We start from the raw sequence: 25,244 nt of genomic DNA, 5'->3' as shown, positions 1-25,244 counted from the left end.
CTACAGTTGAATACCCCCATAGGCTGCAAGCCGAATCGGCCTCCCGTGTTTAATATAATCTGCACTTAAGGGCCCCATACACTACAACGATATATCTGAGGCTGAAGTCGGATGTAATTTCCCTTGAACTCCCCCGGGACCTTCCCGGGAGTGATTCCATACGATTTGGTACTTTTGTGCTATTTTTGCATAAGATATATGGCATGCGATTGATGAAGCCGCTATACATCGCATGCAATATATCGTACGCCATAGAATTGTACCATGAGATATATCTGATGGGCTGGATAGAGGGCTACGGGGGCCGGGAGTGTGCTGAGAATACCAGTCACACTTCCCTGTGATACATCGCATGCCATATATCACATGCACAAAAAACACACTTTTTCCATCCGATTCCGATATATCATTAGTGCAGCACCAACGACCTAGGGGATCGTATCAGACAGCCACGGGGACGCGCATCAGATTGAATACGATCTAAAACACATACGATTGTACACGATTTCATACAATATATCAGACGGATATATCGGAATTGTATGAAATTGTGTAAAATCGTACTAGTGTATGGGGCCCTTTAAGGGCACACTCGTCTCTTGGAGTTGCTGTTTTCAGAAGGCCAAAGGCACCTTTCAGGTGTTGTAGACCTCGCGGTTCCCAAGTCATGTTATATACAGATGACAGATGTGTCCTCAAACACCTTTTCTCTAATCGCGCCACATGGCCAGGGACCCTGCGACTTAGCTGCGCCAGGCATCTTATTTCTTCAGATTTGCGTCATATTTGCACCCTTATAGAGACAGAACTACATTGCGATCTGCGTGCGAATAAGTAGCAAAACGGCATTAAAAATATGCGGCCACGGACATTCCTCGCACTACGTTTGCATATATCTAATCCACGTCTTCATACAAATGTTATACCACTTCCTTTACAACCTTTGTAGCCTAGCAACCCTGGTACACCGCGAGCGGCTTCGTATGTGGCTACTATGCGGCTGAGATGCAATATTTAGGTGAAAGTACACTCTGCTACCTGTGGCGGAGCATCTAAGCTGCGCCAAGAGCATCTTTCGCTCAAATTGTGCGTCTTATTCACAAAAATTAAACAACTGGAAGCTCCGAAACTACTCTGCGAGATTGCACTGATTCATTTGACGCGCAACACTTGTACAACTGTTTGCAACGGAGTCTGATGCGGAAGTTTTTTCTACACTCCCAAGTTCCGCTGTGCTTCCTCTGCGGCTCGGTTTGTCTAAAACGATTTCCTGCGCGATTAATGTCACAGCCCGGCGTCTCTAGTGCACTGTGAGTGGTGTTATGCAGCGTCTGTGATGCAAATAAGATGCAAAAGTTAAAGGAAAAGACCGTACGCTAGACGTTTTGCCGCAGCTCACTTGCGCCTGGTGTCTCACGCTGTATGGCGTATTACGGCTAGGTGTATGAGGACACATACTTCTGTTTAATCTACAAGCAAAACAAAAAAATAGGTCCGTATTAATAATGGAAGCTAAAACAACAAAGACATCACTATTTTGTCTCTGTGCTGGGCTGATGGTTAATTGGAGAAGATCAGATGGTTATAGGAGAGATGAACGGGGCAGATGTATTAAGCCTGGAGAAGTGATAAACCAGTGATAAGTGCAAGGTGATAACGCACCAGCCAATCAGCTCCAATATGTAAACTGACAGTTAGGAGCTGATTGGCTGGTGCGTTATCACCTTGCACTTATCACTGCTTTATCACTTCTTCAGGCTTAATACATCTGCCCCAGATCTTGTCCTGTACCTGGCTTCTCAGGGGTGGAGAGTGATCATCATCATCATCATCATCATCATCATCATCATCTGTGTACCTCTAACTCTGGAGAAAGGGGTTAGTACATATACATGGAGAAAGGGGTTAGTACATATACATCTCTTCCCTTATTCTTAATAGTTTCACAAGTTTCCACGAAATTTGGTGCCGCAGGTTCTTGTGTTGATAAAGGTTCCATTCTTCACCAGTCTTTAATGTCTTCTTCCTCCTCCCTCACTGTAGGTGTTTATAAGCGGAACCCAATCCGAGTGCCGGCCAATACTTCAGACCATCTTGCAGAATCGGAGGTTGTGCAACCTGCTGTCGCCTTATTTCACCCCGGCCGCCTCTCCTGGGGACTTTGTGCATCTGTACGGGAAGGTGGTGGAGGCCATATCTGAGGACAACAATGACGTCATCTTCATGCTGCTAACCAAGGCAGGTTCCACGTCGGCACTTCTGACACCCAGATGTATTAGATATTATATCCTCTTTATGTGCTCGGCGGCCTCCAGGGACAGCATTTAGGGAATGATTTGCAGGCAGAGGGGTTAAGGGTCATCATGTGGTCAGTTTCCTCTTACATAAATGATGAGGCCAAACCCAAGGATTTCTGGGTAAATGTCCTAATGGCCAAAAAGAAATACATTTGGGCACTTAAAGGCTAATTTCACTTTTTGTCAAAGTATTTAGGACAGTAATCCCGCACACCCATGGCCTGAATTGTGGGGGTCGCTCCCCTGTGACCTGCTTTCCCTGCATGTTGGGGTGTGGGGGTGTTTGATGCAGTGGGGTGTAGAGCGCCTAGAAATGCGCTGTCCCATATAAGGTGTAGCTGGCATAGACCGCGACGTGGTGTCTTTACGATGCAGTAAGGACGATTACCGTATTTTGTGGGATGAGAAATGCTCTTCGGTCCCTGCAAAACATGAACCCCCCTTGAAAATATGTGTACTCCGCCACTTTACACTTATTTAACCGGGTGTGGTATATTTTTTTTCGACATTCAAACTGTATACACAAGATGTCAAAATGCCGCATGTCAGCATGTTCGCAGTGTCAACATTGACCAGGATGACATTCAGCATGTCAACACTCATGAAATTTTGACATGATTAGAATGTCGACCAAAGGTCCCTCGTGGTCTAGAGGTGACTTAGCTGGTACGGTGGGTCTGGCGGTCAGCTAATGATGACTTCTGGTGGCAAGTATGCCGAACCCTAACCCTCTCCCCTACTGCCTAATCCTAATCTCCCCACCAGTGCTCAAACCCTAACCCTTTCCCCTAGTGCCTAATCCTAACCTCCACTCCAGTACTCAAACCCGATCCCTCTCCCCTGGTACCTAATCCTAACCTCCGCTCCAGTACTCAAACCCTAACCCTCTCCCCTGGTACCTAATCCTAACCTCCGCTCCAGTACTCAAACCCTAACCCTCTCCCCTGGTACCTAATCCTAACCTCCACTCCAGTACTCAAACCCGATCCCTCTCCCCTGGTACCTAATCCTAACCTCCGTTCCAGTACTCAAACCCTAACCCTCTCCCCTGGTACCTAATCCTAACCTCCGCTCCAGTACTCAAACCCTAACCCTCTCCCCTGGTATCTAATCCTAACCTCCGCTCCAGTACTCAAACCCGATCCCTCTCCCCTACTGCCTCATCCTAACCTCCACTCCAGTACTCATACCCTAACCCTTTCCCCTAGTGCCTAATCCTAACCTCCGCTCCAGTACTCAAACCCTAACCCTCTCCCCTGGTACCTAATCCTAACCTCCGCTCCAGTACTCAAACCCGATCCCTCTCCCCTACTGCCTAATCCTAACCTCCACTCCAGTACTCAAACCCTCTCCCTCTCCCCTGGTACCTAATCCCAACCTCCGCTCCAGTACTCAAACCCTAACCCTCTCCCCTGGTACCTAATCCTAACCTCCGCTCCAGTTCTCAAACCCGATTCCTCTCCCCTACTGCCTCATCCTAACCTCCGCTCCAGTACTCAAACCCTAACCCTCTCCCCTGGTACCTAATCCTAACCTCCACTCCAGTACTCAAACCCTAACCCTCTCCCCTGGTACCTAATCCTAACCTCCGCTCCAGTACTCAAACCCTCTCCCTCTCCCCTGGTACCTAATCCTAACCTCCGCTCCAGTACTCAAACCCTCTCCCTCTCCCCTGGTACCTAATCCTAACCTCCGCTCCAGTACTCAAACCCTCTCCCTCTCCCCTGGTACCTAATCCTAACCTCCGCTCCAGTACTCAAACCCGATCCCTCTCCCCTACTGCCTAATCCTAACCTCCGCTCCAGTACTCAAACCCTCTCCCTCTCCCCTGGTACCTAATCCTAACCTCCGCTCCAGTACTCAAACCCGATCCCTCTCCCCTACTGCCTAATCCTAACCTCCACTCCAGTACTCAAACCCGATCCCTCTCCCCTACTACCTCATCCTAACCTCCGCTCCAGTACTCAAACCCTAACCCTCTCCCCTGGTACCTAATCCTAACCTCCACTCCAGTACTCAAACCCTAACCCTCTCCCCTGGTACCTAATCCTAACCTCCACTCCAGTACTCAAACCCTAACCCTCTCCCCTGGTACCTAATCCTAACCTCCCCTCCAGTGCTCAAACCCGATCCCTCTCCCCTATTGCCTCATCCTAACCTCCGCTCCAGTACTCAAACCCTAACCCTCTCCCCTGGTACCTAATCCTAACCTCCCCTCCAGTGCTCATACCCTAACCCTCTCCCCTACTGCCTAATCCTAACCTCCACTCCAGTACTCAAACCCTCTCCCCTGGTACCTAATCCTAACCTCCGCTCCAGTACTCAAACCCTCTCCCTCTCCCCTGGTACCTAATCCTAACCTCCGCTCCAGTACTCAAACCCGATCCCTCTCCCCTACTGCGTCATCCTAACCTCCACTCCAGTACTCAAACCCTATCCCTCTCCCCTACTGCCTCATCCTAACCTCCGCTCCAGTACTCAAACCCGATCCCTCTCCCCTACTGCCTCATCCTAACCTCCACTCCAGTACTCAAACCCTATCCCTCTCCCCTACTGCGTCATCCTAACCTCCACTCCAGTACTCAAACCCGATCCCTCTCCCCTACTGCCTCATCCTAACCTCCGCTCCAGTACTCAAACCCTATCCCTCTCCCCTGTAGCCTAATCTTAACAGTCTCCCTAGTACCTAACCCTCCCCTCCCGTACCCTAACCCTCCACTACCGGGCCTTGCAAAATATTGGTGTTTCACACGTCAACATTGTGAATATGTTGACATTCTGCCCAGTGCCATTATGTTCAGCGTCAACTTTTTATCAACGTCGACATCATAAATCGACATTTTGACAATGTTCCAATTTATCCCCATTCTGCTTAGTGAAATCTTCAACCAGCCTGCACTCTAGCATCGCTTCACACATACATATACAGCCACCCCCTCTGCCCACATATCCATGTGCTTTCCAAAAAATAGGTGCATGATGCCTCAATCGTTGGAAGTATTTTTGTTAAATACCCAGTGATTTCTGGGTGCCTTATCTTATTACTTCCTCATAGTGTCTCAGTGATTTCCAGGTGCCTTATCTTATTACTTCCTCATAGTGTCTCAGTGATTTCCGGTTGCCTTATCTCATTGCTTCCTCATAGTGTCTAAGGGATTTCCAGGTGCCTTATGTTATTGCTTCCACATAGTGTCTCAGTGATTTCCAGGTGCCTTATCTCATTGCTTCCTCATAGTGTCTCAGTGATTTCCAGGTGCCTTATCTTACTGCTTCCTCATAGTGTCTCAGTGATTTCCAGGTGCCTTATCTCATTGCTTCCTCATAGTGTCTCAGTGATTTCCAGGTGCCTTATGTTACTGCTTCCTCATAGTGTCTCAGTGATTTCCAGGTGCCTTATCTCATTGCTTCCTCATAGTGTCTCAGTGATTTCCAGGTGCCTTATCTTACTGCTTCCTCATAGTGTCTCATTGATTTCCAGGTGCCTTATCTCATTGCTTCCTCATAGTGTCTCAGTGATTTCCAGGTGCCTTATCTCATTGCTTCCTCATAGTGTCTCAGTGATTTCCAGGTGCCTTATCTTACTGCTTCCTCATAGTGTCTCATTGATTTCCAGGTGCCTTATCTCATTGCTTCCTCATAGTGTCTCAGTGATTTCCAGGTGCCTTATCTCATTGCTTCCTCATAGTGTCTCAGTGATTTCCAGGTGCCTTATGTTACTGCTTCCTCATAGTGTCTCAGTGATTTCCAGGTGCCTTATCTTACTGCTTCCTCATAGTGTCTCAGTGATTTCCAGGTGCCTTATCGTATTGCGTCCTCATAGTGTCTCAGTGATTTCCAGGTGCCTTATCTTACTGCTTCCTCATAGTGTCTCAGTGATTTCCAGGTGCCTTATCTCATTGCTTCCTCATAGTGTCTCAGTGATTTCCAGGTGCCTTATCTTACTGCTTCCTCATAGTGTCTCAGTGATTTCCGGGTGCCTTATCTCATTGCTTCCTCATAGTGTCTCAGTGATTTCCAGGTGTCTTATCTCATTGCTTCCTCATAGTGTCTCAGTGATTTCCAGGTGTCTTATCTCATTGCTTCCTCATAGTGTCTCAGTGATTTCCAGGTGCCTTATCTCATTGCTTCCTCATAGTGTCTCAGTGATTTCCAGGTGTCTTATCTCATTGCTTCCTCATAGTGTCTCAGTGATTTCCAGGTGCCTTATGTTACTGCTTCCTCATAGTGTCTCAGTGATTTCCAGGTGTCTTATCTTATTGCTTCCTCATAGTATCTAGATGATTTCCAGGTGCCTTATCTCATTACTTCCTCATAGTGTCTAGATGATTTCCAGGTGCCTTATCTTATTACTTCCTCATAGTGTCTCAGTGATTTCCAGGTGCCTTATCTCATTGCTTCCTCATAGTGTCTCAGTGATTTCCAGGTGCCTTATCTTACTGCTTCCTCATAGTGTCTCAGTGATTTCCGGGTGCCTTATCTCATTGCTTCCTCATAGTGTCTCAGTGATTTCCAGGTGTCTTATCTCATTGCTTCCTCATAGTGTCTCAGTGATTTCCAGGTGTCTTATCTCATTGCTTCCTCATAGTGTCTCAGTGATTTCCAGGTGCCTTATCTCATTGCTTCCTCATAGTGTCTCAGTGATTTCCAGGTGTCTTATCTCATTGCTTCCTCATAGTGTCTCAGTGATTTCCAGGTGCCTTATCTCATTGCTTCCTCATAGTGTCTCAGTGATTTCCAGGTGCCTTATCTCATTGCTTCCTCATAGTGTCTCAGTGATTTCCAGGTGTCTTATCTCATTGCTTCCTCATAGTGTCTCAGTGATTTCCGGGTGCCTTATCTCATTGCTTCCTCATAGTGTCTCAGTGATTTCCAGGTGCCTTATCTCATTGCTTCCTCATAGTGTCTCAGTGATTTCCGGGTGCCTTATCTCATTGCTTCCTCATAGTGTCTCAGTGATTTCCAGGTGCCTTATCTCATTGCTTCCTCATAGTGTCTCAGTGATTTCCAGGTGTCTTATCTCATTGCTTCCTCATAGTGTCTAGATGATTTCCAGGTGCCTTATCTCATTGCTTCCTCATAGTGTCTCAGTGATTTCCAGGTGCCTTATCTCATTGCTTCCTCATAGTGTCTCAGTGATTTCCAGGTGCCTTATCTCATTGCTTCCTCATAGTGTCTCAGTGATTTCCAGGTGTCTTATCTCATAGCTTCCTCATAGTGTCTCAGTGATTTCCAGGTGCCTTATCTCATTGCTTCCTCATATTGTCTCAGTGATTTCCGGGTGCCTTATCTCATTGCTTCCTCATAGTGTCTCAGTGATTTCCAGGTGCCTTATCTCATTGCTTCCTCATAGTGTCTCAGTGATTTCCAGGTGTCTTATCTCATTGCTTCCTCATAGTGTCTCAGTGATTTCCAGGTGTCTTATCTCATTGCTTCCTCATAGTGTCTCAGTGATTTCCGGGTGCCTTATCTCATTGCTTCCTCATAGTGTCTCAGTGATTTCCAGGTGCCTTATCTCATTGCTTCCTCATAGTGTCTCAGTGATTTCCAGGTGCCTTATCTCATTGCTTCCTCATAGTGTCTCAGTGATTTCCAGGTGTCTTATGTTATTGCTTCCTCATAGTGTCTCAGTGATTTCCAGGTGCCTTATGTTACTGCTTCCTCATAGTGTCTCAGTGATTTCCAGGTGTCTTATGTTATTGCTTCCTCATAGTGTCTCAGTGATTTCCAGGTGCCTTATCTCATTGCTTCCTCATAGTGTCTCAGTGATTTCCAGGTGTCTTATGTTATTGCTTCCTCAAAGTGTCTCAGTGATTTCCAGGTGTCTTATCTCATTGCTTCCTCATAGTGTCTCAGTGATTTCCGGGTGCCTTATCTCATTGCTTCCTCATAGTGTCTCAGTGATTTCCAGGTGCCTTATCTCATTGCTTCCTCATAGTGTCTCAGTGATTTCCGGGTGCCTTATCTCATTGCTTCCTCATAGTGTCTCAGTGATTTCCAGGTGCCTTATGTTACTGCTTCCTCATAGTGTCTCAGTGATTTCCAGGTGTCTTATATTATTGCTTCCTCATAGTGTCTCAGTGATTTCCAGGTGCCTTATCTCATTGCTTCCTCATAGTGTCTAGATGATTTCCAGGTGCCTTATCTCATTGCTTCCTCATAGTGTCTCAGTGATTTCCAGGTGCCTTATCTCATTGCTTCCTCATAGTGTCTCAGTGATTTCCAGGTGCCTTATCTCATTGCTTCCTCATAGTGTCTCAGTGATTTCCAGGTGTCTTATCTCATAGCTTCCTCATAGTGTCTCAGTGATTTCCAGGTGCCTTATCTCATTGCTTCCTCATATTGTCTCAGTGATTTCCGGGTGCCTTATCTCATTGCTTCCTCATAGTGTCTCAGTGATTTCCAGGTGCCTTATCTCATTGCTTCCTCATAGTGTCTCAGTGATTTCCAGGTGTCTTATCTCATTGCTTCCTCATAGTGTCTCAGTGATTTCCAGGTGTCTTATCTCATTGCTTCCTCATAGTGTCTCAGTGATTTCCGGGTGCCTTATCTCATTGCTTCCTCATAGTGTCTCAGTGATTTCCAGGTGCCTTATCTCATTGCTTCCTCATAGTGTCTCAGTGATTTCCAGGTGCCTTATCTCATTGCTTCCTCATAGTGTCTCAGTGATTTCCAGGTGCCTTATCTCATTGCTTCCTCATAGTGTCTCAGTGATTTCCAGGTGTCTTATGTTATTGCTTCCTCATAGTGTCTCAGTGATTTCCAGGTGCCTTATGTTACTGCTTCCTCATAGTGTCTCAGTGATTTCCAGGTGTCTTATGTTATTGCTTCCTCATAGTGTCTCAGTGATTTCCAGGTGCCTTATCTCATTGCTTCCTCATAGTGTCTCAGTGATTTCCAGGTGCCTTATCTCATTGCTTCCTCATAGTGTCTCAGTGATTTCCAGGTGTCTTATGTTATTGCTTCCTCATAGTGTCTCAGTGATTTCCAGGTGCCTTATGTTACTGCTTCCTCATAGTGTCTCAGTGATTTCCAGGTGTCTTATGTTATTGCTTCCTCATAGTGTCTCAGTGATTTCCAGGTGCCTTATGTTACTGCTTCCTCATAGTGTCTCAGTGATTTCCGGGTGTCTTATGTTATTGCTTCCTCATAGTGTCTCAGTGATTTCCAGGTGCCTTATCTCATTGCTTCCTCATAGTGTCTCAGTGATTTCCAGGTGTCTTATGTTATTGCTTCCTCATAGTGTCTTAGTGATTTCCGGGTCCCTTATCTTACTGCTTCCTCATAGTGTCTCAGTGATTTCCAGGTGTCTAATCTCATTGCTTCCTCATAGTGTCTCAGTGATTTCCAGGTGCCTTATCTCATTGCTTCCTCATAGTGTCTCAGTGATTTCCAGGTGCCTTATCTCATTGCTTCCTCATAGTGTCTCAGTGATTTCCAGGTGTCTTATCTCATTGCTTCCTCATAGTGTCTCAGTGATTTCCAGGTGTCTTATCTCATTGCTTCCTCATAGTGTCTCAGTGATTTCCAGGTGTCTAATCTCATTGCTTCCTCATAGTGTCTCAGTGATTTCCAGGTGCCTTATCTTATTGCTTCCTCATAGTATCTAGATGATTTCCAGGTGTCTTATCTCATTGCTTCCTCATAGTGTCTCAGTGATTTCCAGGTGTCTAATCTCATTGCTTCCTCATAGTGTCTCAGTGATTTCCAGGTGTCTTATCTCATTGCTTCCTCATAGTGTCTCAGTGATTTCCAGGTGCCTTATCTCATTGCTTCCTCATAGTGTCTCAGTGATTTCCGGGTGCCTTATCTCATTGCGTCCTCATAGTGTCTCAGTGATTTCCAGGTGTCTTATCTCATTGCTTCCTCATAGTGTCTCAGTGATTTCCAGGTGCCTTATCTCATTGCTTCCTCATAGTGTCTCCGTGATTTCCAGGTGTCTTATCTCATTGCTTCCTCATAGTGTCTCAGTGATTTCCAGGTGTCTTATCTCATTGCTTCCTCTGCAGTTTGATCTGAACCACTGGCTGAACTCTGCTAAACCTTCCATGTCGGAGCGGAGCAAGCTGCTGGAGTCCGTGCACCTGGCGCTGTCCCTGTGCGGCCTGGTGCCCGAGGAGGATCTGCAGATGCCGTTTAATATCTTCTGCAAGCACTGGAACTCCATCCTGCGCTACCAGTTCCCGGATCACTACAGTGACTGCCTGAGGCTGCTCATGCAGAGTAAGTGGCCTTCCCGCATTCTGCACTCTCACCGGTGCGTTTCTCCACGCGCTTCACTTTAATTTAGCAAAAGTTGTACGCACTCAGACGTTTCTCTGCAGGTTGCAACTTTGTGATAACATTGCAAAGGCACACAACAGGCTCATCTTGTGGTCATAAGAAATGGTTCCTGATTGGATGACTGCAGCAAGTCTCTCCTTGCTAGCAGTGTATTAGACCCAAAGCTATCAGTGTCTGTGAGGAGGGTCCTTATTAATGTATGTACCAGTCTAGGGAAAACATCTTTAAGTTATTGTGCTTGTGCCCTAATGACAGCAAACGAGAGGGACCCTGCAGTGAGTAGTTTTCCTGCCATTACTGAGAACCAGCATTGCTATAAGAAGCAAGGCAGTGTGACAGCAGCTCCCCAAATCAATCATCCAATGAAGAGCCACCATGCTATAGGGCAGGGGTGGCCATCCCAGTCTTCAGCGACCCCTAACAGTTTAAACTTTGCAGACTGCCTAGCAGGTGCACAGGTGTAGTCATTACTGTCACATTCTACAGATGCACAGGTGTAGTCATTACTAACTCACATTCTACAGATGCACAGGTGTAGTCATTACTGTCACATTCTACAGATGCACAGGTGTAGTCATTACTAACTCGCATTCTACAGATGCACAGGTGTAGTCATTACTGTCACATTCTACAGATGCACAAGTGTGGTCATTACTAACTTACATTTTACAGATGCACAGGTGTAGTAATTACTGTCACATTCTACAGATGCAGGAGGTGTAGTCATTACTGTCACATTCTACAGATGCACAGGTGTAGTAATTACTGTCACATTCTACAGATGCAGGAGGTGTAGTCATTACTGTCACATTCTACAGATGCACAAGTGTGGTCATTACTGTCACATTCTACAGATGCACAAGTGTGGTCATTACTAACATTCCCATTCCACAGATGCAGAGGTGTAGCTGTTACTAACTGTCACATTCCACAGATGCATAGGTGTAGCCATTACTAACTGCCACATTCTGCAAATGCACAGGTGTAGTCATTACTAACTGTCACATTCGGCAGATGCAGAGGTGTAGTCATTACTGTCACATTCTACAGATGCACAGGTGTAGTCATTACTGTCACATTCTACAGATGCACAGGTGTAGTCATTGCTGTCACATTCTACAGATGCACAGGTCTAGTCATTACTGTCACATTCTACAGACGCACAGGTGTAGTCATTACTAACTCACATTCTACAGATGCACAGGTGTATTTATTACTGTCGCATTCTACAGATGCAGGAGGTGTAGTTATTACTGTCACATTCTACAGATGCACAGGTGTAGTCATTACTAACTCACATTCTACAGATGCACAGGTGTAGTCATTACTGTCACATTCTACAGATGCACAGGTGTAGTCATTATTCTCACATTCTACAGATGTACAGGTGTAGTCATTCTCACATTCTACAGATGTACAGGTGTAGTTATTACTGTCACATTCTACAGATGTACAGGTGTAGTTATTACTGTCACATTCTACAGATGCACAGGTGTAGTCATTACTGTCACATTCTACAGATGCACAGGTGTAGTCATTACTAACTGTCACATTCGCCAGATGCAGAGGTGTAGTCATTACTGTCACATTCTACAGATGCACAGGTGTAGTCATTGCTGTCACATTCTACAGATGCACAGGTGTAGTCATTGCTGTCACATTCTACAGATGCACAGGTGTAGTCATTACTGTCACATTCTACAGACGCACAGGTGTATTCATTACTGTCGCATTCTACAGATGCAGGAGGTGTAGTTATTACTGTCACATTCTACAGATGCACAGGTGTAGTCATTACTAACTCACATTCTACAGATGCAGGAGGTGTAGTCATTACTGTCACATTCTACAGATGCAGGAGGTGTAGTCATTACTGTCACATTCTACAGATGCACAGGTGTAGTCATTATTCTCACATTCTACAGATGTACAGGTGTAGTCATTCTCACATTCTACAGATGTACAGGTGTAGTTATTACTGTCACATTCTACAGATGTACAGGTGTAGTTATTACTGTCACATTCTACAGATGCACAGGTGTAGTCATTACTGTCACATTCTACAGATGTACAGGTGTAGTCATTCTCACATTCTACAGATGTACAGGTGTAGTTATTACTGTCACATTCTACAGATGCACAGGTGTAGTCATTACTGTCACATTCTACAGACGCACAGGTGTAGTCATTACTAACTCACATTCTACAGATGCACAGGTGTAGTCATTACTGTCGCATTCTACAGATGCAGGAGGTGTAGTCATTACTGTCACATTCTACAGATACACAGGTGTAGTCATTACTGTCACATTCTACAGACGCACAGGTGTAGTCATTACTAACTCACATTCTACAGATGCACAGGTGTAGTCATTACTGTCACATTCTACAGATGCAGGAGGTGTAGTCATTACTGTCACATTCTACAGATGCACAGGTGTAGTCATTATTCTCACATTCTACAGATGTACAGGTGTAGTTAATACTGTCACATTCTACAGATGCACAGGTGTAGTCATTATTCTCACATTCTTACAGATGTACAGGTGTAGTCATTATTCTCACATTCTACAGATGTACAGGTGTAGTTATTACTAACTCACATTCTACAGATGCACAGGTGTAGTCATTACTGTCACATTCTACAGATGCAGGAGGTGTAGTCATTACTGTCACATTCTACAGATGCACAGGTGTAGTCATTATTCTCACATTCTACAGATGTACAGGTGTAGTCATTATTCTCACATTTAACAGATGTACAGGTGTAGTTATTACTGTCACATTCTACAGATGTACAGGTGTAGTTATTACTGTCACATTCTACAGATGCACAGGTGTAGTCATTACTGTCACATTCTACAGACGCACAGGTGTAGTCATTACTAACTCACATTCTACAGACGCACAGGTGTAGTCATTACTGTCGCATTCTACAGATGCAGGAGGTGTAGTCATTACTGTCACTTTTTACAGATACACAGGTGTAGTAATTACTGTCACATTCTACAGACGCACAGGTGTAGTCATTACTAACTCACATTCTACAGATGCACAGGTGTAGTCATTACTAACTCACATTCTACAGATGCACAGGTGTAGTCATTACTGTCACATTCTACAGATGCAGGAGGTGTAGTCATTACTGTCACATTCTACAGATGCACAGGTGTAGTCATTATTCTCACATTCTGCAGATGTACAGGTGTAGTTATTACTGTCACATTCTACAGATGCACAGGTGTAGTCATTATTCTCACATTCTACAGATGTACAGGTGTAGTTATTACTGTCACATTCTACAGATGCACAGGTGTAGTCATTACTGTCACATTCTACAGATGCACAGCTGTAGCCATTACTGTCACATTCTACAGATGCACAGGTGTAGTCATTATTGTCACATTCTACAGATGTACAGGTGTATTTATTACTGTCACATTCGGCAGATGTATAGGTGTATTTATTACTGTCACATTCTCCAGGTGCACAGGTGTAGTCATTACTGTCACATTCTACAGATGTACAGGTGTATTTATTACTGTCACATTCTCCAGATGCACAGCTGTAGTCATTACTGTCACATTCTACAGATGTACAGGTGTATTTATTACTGTCACATTCTACAGATGTACAGGTGTAGCCATTACTGTCACATTCTATAGATGCACAGCTGTAGTCATTACTGTCACATTCTACAGGTGCACAGGTGTAGTCATTATTGTCACATTCTACAGGTGCACAGGTGTAGTCATTACTAACTGTCACATTCGGCAGATGCAGAGGTGTAGTCATTACTGTCACATTCTACAGATGCACAGGTGCAGTCATTACTGTCACATTCTACAGATGCACAGGTGTAGTCATTACTGTCACATTCTACAGATGCACAGGTGTAGTCATTACTGTCACATTCTTCAGACGCACAGGTGTAGTCATTACTAACTCACATTCTACAGATGCACAGGTGTAGTCATTACTGTCGCATTCTACAGATGCAGGAGGTGTAGTCATTACTGTCACATTCTACAGATGCACAGGTGTAGTCATTACTGTCACATTCTACAGACGCACAGGTGTAGTCATTACTAACTCACATTCTACAGATGCACAGGTGTAGTCATTACTGTCACATTCTACAGATGCAGGAGGTGTAGTCATTACTGTCACATTCTACAGATGCACAGGTGTAGTCATTATTCTCACATTCTACAGATGCACAGGTGTAGTCATTATTCTCACATTCTACAGATGTACAGGTGTAGTTATTACTGTCACATTCTACAGAGGCACAGGTGTAGTCATTATTCTCACATTGTACAGGTGTAGTTATTACTGTCACATTCTACAGATGCACAGGTGTAGTCATTACTGTCACATTCTACAGATGCACAGCTGTAGCCATTACTGTCACATTCTACAGATGCACAGGGGTAGTCATTATTGTCACATTCTACAGATGTACAGGTGTATTTATTACTGTCACATTCGGCAGATGTATAGGTGTATTTATTACTGTCACATTCTACAGATGCACAGGTGTATTTATTACTGTCACATTCTCCAGATGCACAGCTGTAGTCATTACTGTCACATTCTACAGATGCACAGCTGTAGTCATTACTGTCACATTCTACAGATGCACAGGTGTAGTCATTATTGTCACATTCTACAGGTGCACAGGTGTAGTCATTACTAACTGTCACATTCGGCAGATGCAGAGGTGTAGTCATTACTGTCACATTCTACAGATGCACAGGTGTAGTCATTACTGTCACATTCTACAGATGCACAGGTGTAGTCATTACTGTCACATTCTACAGATGCACAGGTGTAGTCATTACTGTCACATTCTACAGACGCACAGGTGTAGTCATTACTAACTCACATTCTACAGATGCACAGGTGTAGTCATTACTAACTCACATTCTACAGATGTACAGGTGTAGTTATTACTAACTCACATTCTACAGATGCACAGGTGTAGTCATTACTGTCACATTCTACAGATGCAGGAGGTGTAGTCATTACTGTCACATTCTACAGATGCACAGGTGTAGTCATTATTCTCACATTCTACAGATGCACAGGTGTAGTCATTATTCTCACATTCTACAGATGTACAGGTGTAGTTATTACTGTCACATTCTACAGAGGCACAGGTGTAGTCATTATTCTCACATTGTACAGCTGTAGTCATTACTGTCACATTCTACAGATGCACAGCTGTAGTCATTACTGTCACATTCTACAGATGCACAGGTGTAGTCATTATTGTCACATTCTACAGGTGCACAGGTGTAGTCATTACTAACTGTCACATTCGGCAGATGCAGAGGTGTAGTCATTACTGTCACATTCTACAGATGCACAGGTGTAGTCATTACTGTCACATTCTACAGATGCACAGGTGTAGTCATTACTGTCACATTCTACAGATGCACAGGTGTAGTCATTACTGTCACATTCTACAGACGCACAGGTGTAGTCATTACTAACTCACATTCTACAGATGCACAGGTGTAGTCATTACTAACTCACATTCTACAGATGTACAGGTGTAGTTATTACTAACTCACATTCTACAGATGCACAGGTGTAGTCATTACTGTCACATTCTACAGATGCAGGAGGTGTAGTCATTACTGTCACATTCTACAGATGCAGGAGGTGTAGTCATTACTGTCACATTCTACAGACGCACAGGTGTAGTCATTACTGTCACATTCTACAGACGCACAGGTGTAGTCATTACTAACTCACATTCTACAGATGCACAGGTGTAGTCATTACTGTCACATTCTACAGATGCACAGGTGTAGTCATTACTGTCACATTCTACAGATGTACAGGTGTAGTCATTACTGTCACATTCTACAGATGCACAGGTGTAGTCATTATTCTCACATTCTACAGATGCACAGGTGTAGTCATTATTCTCACATTCTACAGATGTACAGGTGTAGTTATTACTGTCACATTCTACAGAGGCACAGGTGTAGTCATTACTGTCACATTCTACAGATGTACAGGTGTAGTCATTACTGTCACATTCTACAGATGCACAGGTGTAGTCATTACTGTCACATTCTACAGATGCACAGGTGTAGTCATTACTGTCACATTCTACAGATGTACAGGTGTAGTCATTACTGTCACATTCTACAGATGCACAGGTGTAGTCATTATTCTCACATTCTACAGATGCACAGGTGTAGTCATTATTCTCACATTCTACAGATGTACAGGTGTAGTTATTACTGTCACATTCTACAGAGGCACAGGTGTAGTCATTATTCTCACATTGTACAGGTGTAGTTATTACTGTCACATTCTACAGATGCACAGGTGTAGTCATTACTGTCACATTCTACAGATGCACAGGTGTAGTCATTATTGTCACATTCTACAGATGTACAGGTGTATTTATTACTGTCACATTCGGCAGATGTATAGGTGTATTTATTACTGTCACATTCTACAGATGCACAGGTGTATTTATTACTGTCACATTCGGCAGATTTATAGGTGTATTTATTACTGTCACATTCTACAGATGCACAGGTGTATTTATTACTGTCACATTCTCTAGATGCACAGCTGTAGTCATTACTGTCACATTCTACAGATGCACAGCTGTAGTCATTACTGTCACATTCTACAGATGCACAGCTGTAGTCATTACTGTCACATTCTACAGATGCACAGCTGTAGTTATTACTGTCACATTCTACAGATGCACAGGTGTAGTCATTATTGTCACATTCTACAGGTGCACAGGTGTAGTCATTACTAACTCACATTCTACAGGTGCACAGGTGGTCTGGAAAACATGAACTGTTAGGGGTCCTTGAGGACCAGTTTGGCCACTCCTGCTGTAGGGCACGCCCTATTCCTTCTGCATGGCGCTATTGCTGGGTGTGTAACAGCGATAGAAACAGACTCTATTTGAGGAGGGAGTTAATATTTGCATGCATGCCTGAGAATTGCCCTGTCCTGTGCTCTGTCCTGCCCTGTATTACCAATTAGCCCAGTAGGACATGCCATTGTGTGATGGGATTGGGCAGAAGAGCTGCACAGCTCTGCTCTACTCACAGCTGTGGCATTCATTCCTGCTGCCAGTAGGTGGCGATAGGGAGTAATCTACCTAGAATGTACAACTGTGACGTGATTGTATGCAACATAAACAATATTAACAGAGGACTAATGAACATAGGAAAGGTGCAGGTGAGGAAGTCACTGCTGAATAATACAAAGCTAAACATTAATGTCATCTGACAATAACAAAGGCAAGAGACCTTTATGTTATATAGAAGCCATTTGGGAAACTATTGGTGCCATTGTCTCCTGATACCTTGTAACTATGTATTCACACGTCTGCTGTTTCTTCCTTCGAAGGTTCCTCAGAGCAGCTACTGAGCCCCGAGTGCTGGAGAACCTCTCTGAAGGCCGTGGGGTGTTACGCCCCCAGAGTGCCACCAAACACCATTGATGTGGATTCTAAGGACCTGCTCGCCTTTCCAAACTGCACCAGCAAAATGATTCTGTCAGCCGAGCAGGTAAGCTCCTCTGTTCATAGACTGGTAAGTGCCTCATGCCTCATTTATTCCAATATGTCCTAGTGAAAAAAGAAGTCTTGGTTCTCTTAGAATCATAGAATCATAGAATATTGTCAGCAGATAAGAACCACTTGGCCCATACAGCTTGCACTAAACACATGTACAGTACCCGGAGGAAACCCACGCAAGTACAGGGAGACTATACAAACTCCACACAGTTAGGGCTGCAGTGGGAATTGTACCCATGACCTCAGTTCTGCCCTCCCTAATTCATGATGTTTAGAAATGTGCTTTCTATACCTCCCTGTTTTGAGGTGTTATTTTGAGCACTAGAAATGAGAGATGGCTCCTGATTGGATGGCTGGTGCACTACTTCACACAAAACTGGGAATGAGAGCTGGCTCCTGATTGGTTGGCTGGAGTACTACTTCACACACAACTAGAAGAGAGAGACTGCTCCTGATTGGATGGCTGTGTGTCCGGATCTCATTTCTAGCAATGTATGAGACTCTAGCTCTGTCTCCAGCGCTCGCCTCTACCCAAACATCCGCAGCCTATTTTTATTTTTTTCATGGATGGCTTCAGTCATTCATAAGTGTTTTATTTTACTCCTTAACTGTGAGATTAAACCGGTGAGGGCATGAGAGGAGCCAGTCCTAAAACGACCCCCCACCCCACCCCGCCACCGCTGCAATATTACCAATGAGAGATGTGTCGTAAGTGGTCCCTTCACTAACGGCACAGGTAGTGACTGTGGGTGCTACGCTGCCACCATGTCACTGGGCAGGTGCAGCAGCACTAGATCGCGTGCCGATGGAGTGGCAAAGTAAGCTCATCCTTGTGGCACTGATGTAGTTGTAGAGCTCAATTTGCTTCCACTGAGATCTTGGGGCCTGATAGCCTGGCAGAGCCTTGAGCTCCGCTTGGCAAGTCAAGTTCTAATTATTAATCCCACTGGGTGGGCACAAGTACAGTATGTGTGAACCATCCCTGTTCATTATCCAGGTCGCAACCGCACTACTAGTTTCGACACGAAGGACTTCCTCACCTTGGGTCCAAATCGACTAACTGAGAAAGGAACAGGGAGGATTGCGACTCAGAACAAACTCTAGTTATCTACTCCAGCGCGCCGGGACAGGTCTTCCCGGAGACCATCCCGCAGCGAAGGGCAGGCCCCCAGAGCCAGGGATGCCCCTAGGTGAATTCCAGCGGGGGAAAGGACAACATAAAATATTTAATATAAAGATGAGCCAGGGATTCAGAGACAACTGAAGCTCAGGTTTGTGGTTTTTCTCAGAAACCAAAGTATAAAAATCCAGTCTCTGGGGGTGGCGCAAAAGTGATCGAAGCAGGACTTCCTTCTAGGGCAGACATTTGCAAAATGACAAAACGTCTTAGCAGATGATCCATGTATAAGTAGATTTGGAACGGGCTTCAGATTGCAGGCTGCAGTTGTGCCTGAGGTGGTGATGTCAGATCTCACATTTATACGGAGATCACTTACCTCCAGTATTGCTCACATAGGTCCTAGTGGATGGATAGGCCGAAGTGGTGTAATGGCTCCTCCACTGTATGATACATAGATTGTGTCATCTGGAATCCAGCAGTCTTTTAGTCTCCTTTATCCACATCTAGGCTCTTGCATCCACTGAGACACGCATGTGCAATGTTCTAATGTGATTGTTATTGAAAGGTTTTGGAGACCGTCAAGTGGCTGTCGGACTTCTTCCACAAGCTGCGACTATCCAAGCCGGACGTTCAGAGCTTCGGTTTACTGTCGAAGTGGAGCCCTTATATCGCAGAGGTGCAGACCTTCCTGGAGTATCTGATGAAGAGCCTCATCGACTACGAGATTCTCACCATCAAGCAGGAGCCTATGGGGAGCCACCGAATTCAGGCAGGTAATGAACACGTTGTGTCACGCAGAGGAGAACATCGCTTCGGTTACCGGTACTGTTGTCGTGTGCGTGGTTATGCCGTGGATGTTCTAATGCTCTGATTGGCTGCTGTTTGGTTTATTCCCGTACATGTTGCAAAGCTGACCTGAAGGCGTTTACATGTCATAGAAATGTGCCTTCAAATAATTGCCTGGTTTCATTGTTCCTGTCTGTTGTACTCTCAGCACAGAGAGAGTATTGGTGACGTTCTGCCTTTGCGCCTCCAGTTTTCATGTATGGGGCTGGCGTCTTAGAATGCTTGTTTCTGTATACTACTATCCTGACTGCGACCTAATCCTTCCGGTGCCGAATATATGTAACGTACCGCGGTTTTATGGTGACCAGTAACACAAAGTGATGCTTTCCTCCTCCTTATTCTTTCTAGTGTTGAAGTCTCTACATTCAGTAATTACGGAGCTCTTTAAGCCGTGGGTTCTGGTCCTGGAGAAGCCGGATAGCAGGTATGTCCACTGTGAGAAGTTTTATTTGCATTTTTAAGCCACCAAGTAATACTGTAGTTCCAAGCATTTTATTCATGTGTAACAATAGGTACAAATATGGGCCATTTTCACAGCCTCATCTTTTTATTTTCCAGCAACCAGCACTGTTACCCCTGGCTGGAGAGTGAGACCCCCACCGCCATTGGAATGGTCCAACTGTTTTCCAGCTGTGTTCTGACTTTACATCAGAAATTTCAGAGTGCGTATAGGACGGTTACTTTCTCTTTATTCATTTAGTGTCAGAATTGCCGTGAAAAACCTCTGGATCATATCTGTTGGATTGTCTTCAGGCCTTCGCAGGAAACCTCTTGGATGTGATGTGGTGCCCTAAAATATACACGTTCCAGTTCAGTAGTTTATTCAGAGCTACTTTCATAACATTCTAATGACTTGCTTCAGTAACGTGTGACCCTTACCTGTCTCACCTGCAAAGTGTCAAAATTAAACAGAGGGGCAGAGAGAGCAGGATTCCTGGTAGTTTAAAAATTACTACCCCCTATTATACCCCTTCCACCCATATTGCTGTAACATTGGCGAGTGTAATAATAACCATTTAATTAATAAGTATATATATATATATATTTATTTATTAAACTGCAAGCAGCTTAAATCTTCTTTTTTAAATGACTATTCCACTATTCAGTTATTGTAATGTTAGAGGAGACCAAAGGAGAATCATTTTGTGTAATGACAGATTGCGGTTGTAGGATTTCATGCAATGGGAAAGGGTTTCTAAACTCATGTTCTAAAGTATCCCCAGGAGAGGGGAATATGTTACTCCTACCAGGGAATCTTATATTTGTCAGAAATCACCCTGACTCTCAGACACGGATGTAGGTAGAAGAGGATTGGGGTTTTTAAATTCTAACATCACGTCCAACGGGAATATATGTAACCACTGTAAGAAATATGGGTTTTATAAAAAACTATGCACTTCCTCTGACCACAGATCACCTCCTGCCAGGCCAGCGGGGGGCGCTATGGCTGCATCTGATGCACTACTGTGAGACCTGCACAGCGCCCATGCTTCCGGAGTACATCTTGTATGCTTATCACACAGAGTACAGCAAGCTGCCCTGGAAGGATATGTATCCCGACCAGACGCTGATGGAAGAGTTTTTCAAGGTAGGATAAATCCTTTTACCTTTTAAATTCTCTTTAAATCAGCATTTACTTCTCATAGGGGTAAGCAACACCCTGCTTTTTTTAAAGGGTGCTCACATCATATTACTGCCCCCATAACATGCAGCCCTGTCCTCACTAACACATCACTCATCTCCTGATATACTCTGTGCTGCTGGGGACCCTGCTCCTCCCACTATATAACGCTCGGTCTGTGGCTTCCTGCTGCATCCATTCCCCTCCTCACATCATGTCACTGCCCCTGTCACATGCAGCCCTGTCCTCACTGACACATCACTCATCTCCTGATATACTCTGTGCTGCTGGGTACCCTGCTCCTCCCACTATATAACTCTCAGTCTGTGGCTTCCTGCTGCCTCCATTCCCCTCCTCACATCATGTCACTGCCCCTGTCACATGCAGCCCTGTCCTCACTGACACATCACTCATCTCCTGATATACTCTGTGCTGCTGGGGACCCTGCTCCTCCCACTATATAACGCTCGGTCTGTGGCTTCCTGCTGCCTCCATTCCCCTCCTCACATCATGTCACTGCCCCTGTCACATGCAGCCCTGTCCTCACTGACACATCACTCATCTCCTGATATACTATGTGCTGCTGGGGACCCTGCTCTCCCACTATATAACGCTCGGTCTGTGGCTTCCTGCTGCCTCCATTCCCCTCCTCACATCATGTCACTGCCCCTGTCACATGCAGCCCTGTCCTCACTGACACATCACTCATCTCCTGATATACTCTGTGCTGCTGGGGACCCTGCTCCTTCCACTATATAACTCTCAGTCTGAGGCTTCCTGCTGCCTCCATTCCCCTCCTCACATCACGTCACTGCCCCTGTCACATGCAGCCCTGTCCTCACTGACGCATCACTCATCTCCTGATATACTCTGTGCTGCTGGGTACCCTGCTCCTCCCACTATATAACTCTCAGTCTGTGGCTTCCTGCTGCCTCCATTCCCCTCCTCACATCATGTCACTGCCCCTGTCACATGCAGCCCTGTCCTCACTGACACATCACTCATCTCCTGATATACTCTGTGCTGCTGGGGAACCCTGCTCCTTCCACTATATAACTCTCAGTCTGTGGCTTCCTGCTGCCCCTATTCCCCTCCTCACATCATGTCACTGCCTCTGTCACATGCAGCCCTGTTCTCACTGACACATCACTCATCTCCTGATATACTCTGTGCTGCTGGGGATCCTGCTACTTCCACTATATAACTCTCTGTCTGTAGCTTCCTGCTGCCTCCATTCCCCTCCTCACATCACGTCACTGCCCCTGTCACATGCAGTCCTGTCCTCACTGACACATCACTCATCTCCTGATATACTCTGTGCTGCTGGGGATCCTGCTACTTCCACTATATAACTCTCAGTCTGTGACTTCCTGCTGCCTCCATTCCCCTCCTCACATCATGTCACTGCCCCTGTCACATGCAGCCCTGTCCTCACTGACACATCACTCATCTCCTGATATACTCTGTGCTGCTGGGGGACCCTGCTCCTCCCACTATATAACTCTCAGTCTGTGGCTTCCTGCTGCCTCCATTCCCCTCCTCACATCATGTCACTGCCCCTGTCACATGCAGCCCTGTCCTCACTCACACATCACTCATCTCCTGATATACTCTGTGCTGCTGGGGACCCTGCTCTTTCCACTATATAACTCTCAGTCTGTGGCTTCCTGCTGCCTCCATTCCCCTCCTCACATCATGTCACTGCCCCTGTCACATGCAGCCCTGTCCTCACTGACACCTCACTCATCTCCTGATATACTCTGTGCTGCTGGGGACCCTGCTCCTCCCACTATATAACTCTCAGTCTGAGGCTTCCTGCTGCCCCCATTCCCCTCCTCACATCATGTCACTGCACCTGTCACATGCAGACCCGTCCTCACTGACACATCACTCATCTCCTGATATACTCTGTGCTGCTGGGGACCCTGCTCCTCCCACTATATAACTCTCAGTCTGAGGCTTCCTGCTGCCCCCATTCCCCTCCTCACATCATGTCACTCCCCCTGTCACATGCAGCCCGGTCCTCACTGACACATCACTCATCTCCTGATATACTCTGCGCTGCTGGGGGACCCTGCTCCTCACACTATATAACTCTCAGTCTGTGGCTTCCTGCTGCCTCCATTCCCCTCCTCACATCACGTCACTGCCCCTGTCACATGCAGCCCTGTCCTCACTGACACATCACTCATCTCCTGATATACTCTGTGCTGCTGGGGACCCTGCTCCTTCCACTATATAACTCTCAGTCTGTGACTTCCTGCTGCCTCCATTCTCCTCCTCACATGTTACTGCCCCTGTCACATGCAGCCCTGTCCTCACTGACACATCACTCATCTCCTGATATACTCTGTGCTGCTGGGTACCCTGCTCCTCCCACTATATAACTCTCAGTCTGTGGCTTCCTGCTGCCCCCATTCCCCTCCTCACATCATGTCACTCCCCCTGTCACATGCAGCCCTGTCCTCACTGACACATCACTCATCTCCTGATATACTCTGTGCTGCTGGGGGACCCTGCTCCTCACACTATATAACTCTCAGTCTGTGGCTTCCTGCTGCCTCCATTCCCCTCCTCACATCATGTCACTGCCCCTGTCACATGCAGCCCTGTCCTCACTGACACATCACTCATCTCCTGATATACTCTGTGCTGCTGGGGACCCTGCTCCTTCCACTATATAACTCTCAGTCTGTGACTTCCTGCTGCCTCCATTCCCCTCCTCACATCATGTCACTGCCCCTGTCACATGCAACCCTGTCCTCACTGACACATCACTCATCTCCTGATATACTCTGTGCTGCTGGGGGCCCTGCTCCTCCCACTATATAACTCTCAGTCTGTGGCTTCCTGCTGCCCCCATTCCCCTCCTCACATCATGTCACTCCCCCTGTCACATGCAGCCCTGTCCTCACTGACACATCACTCATCTCCTGATATACTCTGTGCTGCTGGGGGACCCTGCTCCTCACACTATATAACTCTCAGTCTGTGGCTTCCTGCTGCCTCCATTCCCCTCCTCACATCATGTCACTGCCCCTGTCACATGCAGCCCTGTCCTCACTGACACATCACTCATCTCCTGATATACTCTGTGCTGCTGGGGACCCTGCTCCTTCCACTATATAACTCTCAGTCTGTGACTTCCTGCTGCCTCCATTCCCCTCCTCACATCATGTCACTGCTCCTGTCACATGCAACCCTGTCCTCACTGACACATCACTCATCTCCTGATATACTCTGTGCTGCTGGGGACCCTGCTCCTTCCACTGTATAACTCTCAGTCTGTGACTTCCTGCTGCCTCCATTCCCCTCCTCACATCATGTCACTGCCCCTGTCACATGCAGCCCTGTCCTCACTGACACATCACTCATCTCCTGATATACTCTGTGCTGCTGGGGACCCTGCTCCACCCACTATATAGCTCTCAGTCTGTAGCTTCCTGCTGCCTCCATTCCCCTCCTCACATCATGTCACTGCCCCCTGTCACATGCAGCCCTGTTCTCACTGAC

At 45.9% G+C, this 25,244-nt stretch overlaps 1 protein-coding gene across 1 annotated transcript in view; it reads left to right on the top strand.

Moving 5' to 3' along the window:
- EPG5 (ectopic P-granules 5 autophagy tethering factor) overlaps positions 1-25,244 on the top strand; it is a 170,633-nt gene that overhangs the window by 123,019 nt on the left and 22,370 nt on the right. The window contains exons 30-36 of the mRNA XM_063958355.1: positions 2,044-2,238; positions 10,304-10,517; positions 17,976-18,136; positions 19,830-20,037; positions 20,459-20,534; positions 20,669-20,772; positions 21,523-21,698. Coding sequence (XP_063814425.1) covers positions 2,044-2,238; positions 10,304-10,517; positions 17,976-18,136; positions 19,830-20,037; positions 20,459-20,534; positions 20,669-20,772; positions 21,523-21,698 — 1,134 coding nt within the window. The remainder of the gene's footprint in view (positions 1-2,043; positions 2,239-10,303; positions 10,518-17,975; positions 18,137-19,829; positions 20,038-20,458; positions 20,535-20,668; positions 20,773-21,522; positions 21,699-25,244) is intronic.

Source organism: Pseudophryne corroboree, chromosome 1, assembly GCF_028390025.1.
Source record: "Pseudophryne corroboree isolate aPseCor3 chromosome 1, aPseCor3.hap2, whole genome shotgun sequence".
NCBI lineage: Eukaryota > Metazoa > Chordata > Amphibia > Anura > Myobatrachidae > Pseudophryne > Pseudophryne corroboree.
This window is presented reverse-complemented; position numbering and strand designations above follow the sequence as displayed.